The 6,700-nt window shown below is 58.2% G+C and overlaps 1 protein-coding gene across 3 annotated transcripts in view; it reads right to left on the reverse strand.

The window, feature by feature from the left end:
- The window catches only part of CAMSAP1 (calmodulin regulated spectrin associated protein 1), a 45,055-nt gene extending 40,541 nt beyond the window's left edge, over window positions 1-4,514 (reverse strand). For 2 of the 3 annotated variants that reach the window (XM_052649743.1, XM_052649742.1), the window contains exons 1-2: window positions 4,475-4,513; window positions 4,148-4,307 (exon numbers count right to left, since the gene is read on the reverse strand). In XM_052649743.1, coding sequence (XP_052505703.1) covers window positions 4,148-4,307 — 160 coding nt within the window. In that variant the 5' untranslated portion in view covers window positions 4,475-4,513. Of the gene's footprint in view, window positions 1-4,147; window positions 4,308-4,474 lie in introns of all 3 variants that reach the window. The other variant, XM_052649741.1, reaches the window with a different exon arrangement.
- Between the last annotated feature and the right edge of the window lie 2,186 nt (window positions 4,515-6,700).

Here is a 6,700-nt window from a genome sequence, read left to right on the forward strand (position 1 = left end):
GCAGACATGGCACTGAACGGGACAACCATTAGCACCCTGACCTCAGATGTGGGCAGTCCTCAGCACGCCCAGGCAGAGGGGCAGCCAGGCCACACTGTCAGCCAGCGCCCTGACCCCCTAGTACTTAGTACCCACTGAGCAGACGCAGCCAGGCTGCCCTGTCACCTCCCACCCCAGCAGCATCCAAATCCCGTGCTAAAAACAAAAGACTATGGAAATACAAAGCCTAGGGAGGGAGCCTCAGGAGGGAAGGGGAACCCGTGCAATGCAGCTGATTCCTGCTCTTGTGCAGCAGAAACGAACAACACTGGAGGCAGTTATACTCTGATTTTCTAAATACATTTTAAAAATATTTCTGAAAAACTCAAAAACCAATCATCTGAACAAATCATATCAAAAAAAACTTGTCAACAACAGTAAACCTCGACATGCTCATGAACGAGGGCCTCCCAGGTGACTCAGCGGCCGTGTCCAAGCCAGTCCCGGGACGGACGCAGCGGCCACTTCATCCCCAGCTCTGGGCCTGGAGGAACGCTGACCACGTGCTCCCTTTCTCAGCCAGATGTCGGACAACAAAGGAAAGTGCTGACCCCCCTGGAGCACACAGGGAGGGGGTTCGGCTCCTAACATCAGGCGCCGAGCTGGCCTTGGGCTCAACCCAACCAGCGGCCTGCTCCTCAAGACCCCACTCAAGGCTGCCCCGGCCTGCTGTCCCACAGAGTGGTTTCCAAGTCAGCAGTTAACAAGGAGACTGTGCTGAGAGACCAGAGTGCCAGCCCCTCGCCAGTAGCGGGCTCTGGAGAGCCCAGCAGCCCCTCCGATCCCCCAGTTGCCAACAGAAAGGGAAGGTGGACCCTGGTGGCCTCTAGGTCCTGGCAGCCCAGCCCGTGGCGAGCTGCAACTTGGTTTCCAGGGCTCCTCGGTCACACAGCAGCACACCTGCAAAGAACCGAGTGCCTTCCAGTGCTTTCCGTGGGTTACTTTCTCAACACTGTCCTCGGGAGGTAACAGAAGCTGTCACTCGCCCACTGTCCCTGAGACTCAGGCCTGAATACCTTTAAGGTTCCTAAGGTCACGGACTGAAATCGAAAGCCAGGAATGCAGTAGCTCCAGTCCACCCTGTACCGTAAAATAAACTTCAAGTCACCCCTTTAAACTTGACCAACTAAGACTTTCACCCAAAAGGACATCACAAAAACATTTCAGCTAAGCAGGTTCTACTCTAAGGACTCTTTTAAGTAAATAACTTTCAACATGTCCAATATGTTATTTCTGAAAAAATCATTAAGACACTGTCAATGAAACAAGAGTTACACCCCCAAAAGAGAGAAGAACCTAAAAATAAAAGCACAAGCCGGCCCACAGTTCTCGGCTGTGCCACAGATGAGGAGAGCTGGAGGAAGCCTTTCTGCACAACCATGTGCCACCTCCAGGCCCGGCCAAGGGTGAGCTCGCCTGAGCCTCCCCACTTACGACAAACGGCAGACAGTGGGCCCCGGGGAGACCCAAGTCCCAAAAGGTGTGCACGCAACAAGGCGGCCTCAGAGCACGTCGCCTCGCCCCGGAGAGTTCACATGCTTTCCTTTCCTATGCAAACAGTGTAGCTACTCAATGAACAATTGTGTAACAAGCAAAGATGTAAGCCACGCTCGCCATCATCCCCCTCAAGAGCTGACTGACAAGTAAAGCATGCAGACTGAAACCATGACTTCTAACTAACTGAAAACCAAGCGAGAGAGGGACACAGAGGCGTCCACAGACGAAACAAAGAACAGGCCCTTGGATGAAGGAGAGAGTTTGGGGGGAAAGATCTACACGGTCCTCTACCAAAATCCCCGCCTCCCACTGTCTCCTGAAAGACAAGACCCTGCGCTGAGTCGCCGGGAACCTCCCACCAGGCTGTGACCCCCCCACCCCATGCCATGGTACAGACAGGAAAAGCATCCTCATTCTGCAAAAATGAATGGAAAGCACACCTCCCGAAATCCAGTGTTTGAACGCGCTGAGGCAGCGGACGGGCAACAGGCAGCCCAGCCTCAGAACGTCAGATGGCCTTCAGTCTCCTTCAGCCCCTGCTCACGCTCTGCTCTATAAATACACACCCCCAGTCATCTCAAAATTTTACAGCCAGTTTTCACATCAGCTCTCGAATTAATTACCTGAAGCGTCAACGAGTAATAAAGGATGATCTGGTCCTGGAAATAAAACGAAACTAATCCAATCCTGACACTGAGAGAGATGCGTATTTATTGCCAGAGAGCTGACAAATCCCACGCTGGATGCCAAAGCTAAATGCAACAGGATAAAAATGCATTCACTAAGCTTAAGAAATTGGAGAACAAACAAGAGGGCTTTTTAGAAGCATTCGTGTCTGTACACCATTCAGTCCCACTCCATATGCAAAAGTCTTAAAAATACACACAGGAGTGACGCTGCACATGCGCCCCGAGAGCCACGCCGGAGAACGCGCTGTGCCGAAGCGCAGAACTGGAGGCCAGCCAGCCAGCGCCCGGCAACGGCGAACAGGCTTCCTGTGAAATACTACACAGCGCTGGAAAAGCGAGGAGGGGGACACGGGAGCACGCGAGGAGGGGGGCACAGGGGCACGGGAGCACGCGAGGGGGAATCCAAGACCCTGATGCGGATAAAGCAGTCACTGTGACAGGCGCAAACACGAAGAACTAAACCAGAAGAGTTCAGTGGTGTGAAAATACGTGGTGCACGAAGAAAAGCAAACCAACAGTCAACCCAAGACATGAGGCAGGTGTAAGGGGAGGCCACGGACTGGGGACCCAAACCCTGCAAAGTTCAACAGCCACGTCCTTCTCCTTAAGCTGATGGCTGGACACCGGAGTAGCCGCTCTGGGATGACCGTTCCTCACGCCATACTCTAAAACTCCATACAGGCTTTTTTTTTTTTTTCCTGGCTGCTCCAAAGCATGCAGGATCTTAGTTCCCCAACCAGGAATTGAACTCATGCTGCCTACATTGGAAGTAGAGGGTCTTAACCACTGGACTGCAAAAGTGAGAAAGTGAAGTCGCTCAGTTGTGTCCGACTCTTTGCGATCCCTTGGACTATAGCCTACCAGGCTCCCCTGTCCATGGGATTTTCCAGGCAATGGCCCTGGAGTGGATTACCATTTCCTTCTCCAGCGGATCTTCCCGACCCAGGGATCGGACCCAGGTCTCCCGCATTGTATACAGACGCTTTACTGTTTGAACCACCAGGAACTGCTGGGAAAGTCCCAAAAACTTCATACATGCTTTTTACCAATTCCATATTTTCCCCAAAATCACCGTTTCCCCATCCTACTATACAGAAACTGAATAAAGCTTGATGGAAGCATAAAAAAGAATTGTAAAGCTGAAAACCACAAAATAAAGGGTAGGGGTAGGGGGAGAGAAGCTCTCTCTGTAGCTATAAACCAACTTAAAAGGAGGCCCTGCCTTTAATCCCCAGGGCGTGTCTATGCTCCTGACCGACTCCATCCACAGCACAGGCCACTCCAACCGGTGAGATCCTGTCACGGGGAACCGCCCCGTTCAGCAAGTTTTCAAAACCGGTCAACCAGACTCGTTTTTTTGAAAAGAGCTCTCTCTCCGATTCTGTCTCACTCCACAAACAAGAACCGTTTTCCCCAGAACAATGGCAATTTTCAAACAAACGCTTCAAATGAAAAGAAAGATGACACAGAACGCCCTCTCGATTTTGCACCTGAAATTAATCAAAGAAAGCCTTCGGAGCCAAGGCAATAATCAGGACAATCACCGGGCCTGTAAAACCGCGAGAGCTGGAAGAATAGGGGCGTCTTAAATCCACTAAGCATATTTAAGGCCTAACCAGCAACAAGGGTACCCAGTTCTTCAAAACTGGAATTAACCGAAGGGAGCAACTCGGATGAAGCCCGATCCATCCGAAACGAATGCTCGTTACGGAATCCCACAGCTGGGATTCGGACACACTGGAAAAGGGCAGGGGTCACAAGGGTTGCGGCCCGGGACTCCCGCCCGCACAGGACAGCGTGCGGCCCGCGGGGGGCAGGGGCGCGCCGACCCTCGCCGCACCTGCGGGACCGGCGCCCCCCAACCCCGCGCGCGGGGACACCGCACACAGGCCGGCACGGCCCCTCCCCCGCGCCCGGCCCACCTCGGCCGTAGGCCTTGGCGCAGATCCACTGCAGGTTGGCGGCGATCTTGGCCCGCGCCGGGTCGTAGCGGTCCAGCGGCACGATGTCCACGGCGCCGTCGGGCGCGGCCTCCATCCTCCTCCAGCCCTCCCCGGCCGGGCAGCCGCCCGCGTCCACCATCTGCACACAAAAGGGCCGCTGCAGCGCGGGACGCGCAGGGCCGCGCGGGACAAAGGCGCCGCGCCCCTCGCCGCGTCCGGGACCCGCGTGGGGCCGCTGGTCACCGGCCGCCCGCGCGCCTCGTGCCCCCCGGCTCGCCGCCCCGGCCCGCGCCCCCGCCGTCTCACCTCAGAGCCGCCGCCGTCGCCGCCGCCGCGGGTGCTGCTGCTGCATGCTGCGCGGCCGAGCCGGGGCCCGCGGGGCCGGGGCGGGGAGCAGGGGGAGCGGGCCGAGGCCTCGGGCCGGGGCGGGGGGGCGCGTGCGCGGACCCGGGGGCGGCGGCGGCGGCGGCGGCCGAGGAGGCGGCCCACCGGCGGGAGCGCGCGCACCACACACACGCCCCGCCGAGGCCGGCGCAGGCGCAGTGGCCGCGGCCGCCGACCCGCACCCTCCCCGCTCCTTTGCGCAGGCGCAGCGGGCGCCGGCTCGCGCTCGCCCCGCCCCTCCGCGCAGGCGCAGTGGGTGCCGCCCGAGGCCCCGCCCTTTCCCGCGGGCGCGGGGTCGCGCACCCGAGCGCGCGGGCGGACAGGCCCCGGCGGGTCCCCCAGCATCCCTTTGTCTGGGCCGCGCCTCCCCCTTCCCCGGCGCTGGGTCGTCCGAACCGCTGGACCCCAGCCGCCGCCCGACGGGCGGAGCTCCTGTGGAGCTAACGGCGACCTGGGGAAGCGCTCGGCGCCTGCGGTCCAGCGCCCCAGAGCAGCCCCGGGGTTCCCCCCCACGCTCTGGTATCGCAGCGCGGGGAGCCGCCTTCCCCCCATAGCGGACCTCGGTACCCAGAGAACCAACCTCCAGTCAAGTAACCCAAAGAGCCTGAGGGCGCCTCCTACCTCAGTGCGCTGGGAGCTCGGGGACCCCACGCCGAGAGCCGCCTCTGGGATACACACTCCCCACCCCCACCCCGCGGCCTTGGCAGCCGGGGAAGCCCCCTCCCTCTGCAGCTTCTGGAGCCTGCCTGGACCACGCGTGCCTGGGAGCGCCCCACGTGGGCACTAGCCATGGAGTCCGGGGAAAGTGGGCGTCCGGACACCTGAGACAAACTGCACGGTCCTCACCCACGAGTGTAGCCTTGGCGACGGGCCTCAGGCACGGCTTCCAAAAGGGGCTGGCTCCGTCCTAACGAAGTCACCACCAAAGGGCCTGTGTTGGGCTAATAACATGGCCAGACCTCCTGTGTAAGTGATGCTCAGCTAAGGACCACCGCCTAACACTTTAGAAAGCCCTAAGAAAGGGCTGCTGGTTTCTCTGCCAAACACCAGCCTTCCGGAGCCCAAGGCCTGGAGGACAGCAGAAAAGAGACAGTTTCCTATGAGTAAGGGGCCCAGGAGGAAGGTCACCACGGCTCCCAGCCTGCACTTCACCCAGCGTCCTAAGCCAGAGAAGACCCAGGTTGTCAAGTGACTGTCAGGCTCCAGGATCCAGCCACAAACAGTCCTGTGCAGGCAGAAGCCTCACGCTGGCTCACAGCAGGGGACAAAACACAAATCCCTGCCCCTCTCTCAGCCTCCAGGAAGCTGAAAGAATGTGCCTGCATGTATGGGACGCGAGGAGGTGAAAGGGTAGATGAATCTGGGGGTGGGCAGGCGAGGTAAGCTGCAAGTGGGCATTTGAGCAAAGACCTGCAGGAACTGAAGGACGAGCAGGAGCGTACCCAGGCAGCTGGGCAGGGGGCAGCAGGTGCAGAGACCCTGCGACAGGAGTGCCTGGTATGGAAGAAAAGGGGAGGGGCTGAGCCCAGGATTCAGGGACACTGGTGGGAAAGAGGTGTGGGGGAGGGGTGGTGCAGATTCTGCACAGGAAGAACCTTGAGCCCGTTCTCTGAGATGGGAGTAACCCCGTGGACTGTAGCCTGCCAGGCTCCTCTGTGCATAGGATTCTCCAGGCAAGAAGACTGAAGTGGGTTGCCATGCCCTCCTCCAGGGGATCTTCCTGACCCAGGGCTTGACCGTCGCTTCGGATCCCTGCATTGGTAGCCAGGTTCTTTACCACTAGGGCCACCTGGAGAGTCCATGGAGGGACTTTGAACATGGGGAGGAAGGATGTGACTGACCCTTTAGAAGGGTCGTTCTGGTTGCTGGGTGAGGAGTAGGTGGTAGGAAGGACAGGAAGGAAGCAGGGAGACCACCCCTGACGGCTGGGGTGTGAGTTCATAGAAAGAGCAGGGATAGAGGGTGACTCTGGGCGGTTTCATTGACCTTGACTTTGTTTCCTGCAACCTTACTAGTTATAACGGTCTTCTGGAGGATTCATTACGATTTTCTGTATATGAGATGCTGGACCTCTGGGAATAGAGTTAGTTGTTCTTCTTCCTTTTCAGTCTCGATGCCTTTCATTTCTTCTCACCCAGGCCAGAACCT

Source organism: Budorcas taxicolor, chromosome 11 (genome assembly GCF_023091745.1).
Source record: "Budorcas taxicolor isolate Tak-1 chromosome 11, Takin1.1, whole genome shotgun sequence".
NCBI lineage: Eukaryota > Metazoa > Chordata > Mammalia > Artiodactyla > Bovidae > Budorcas > Budorcas taxicolor.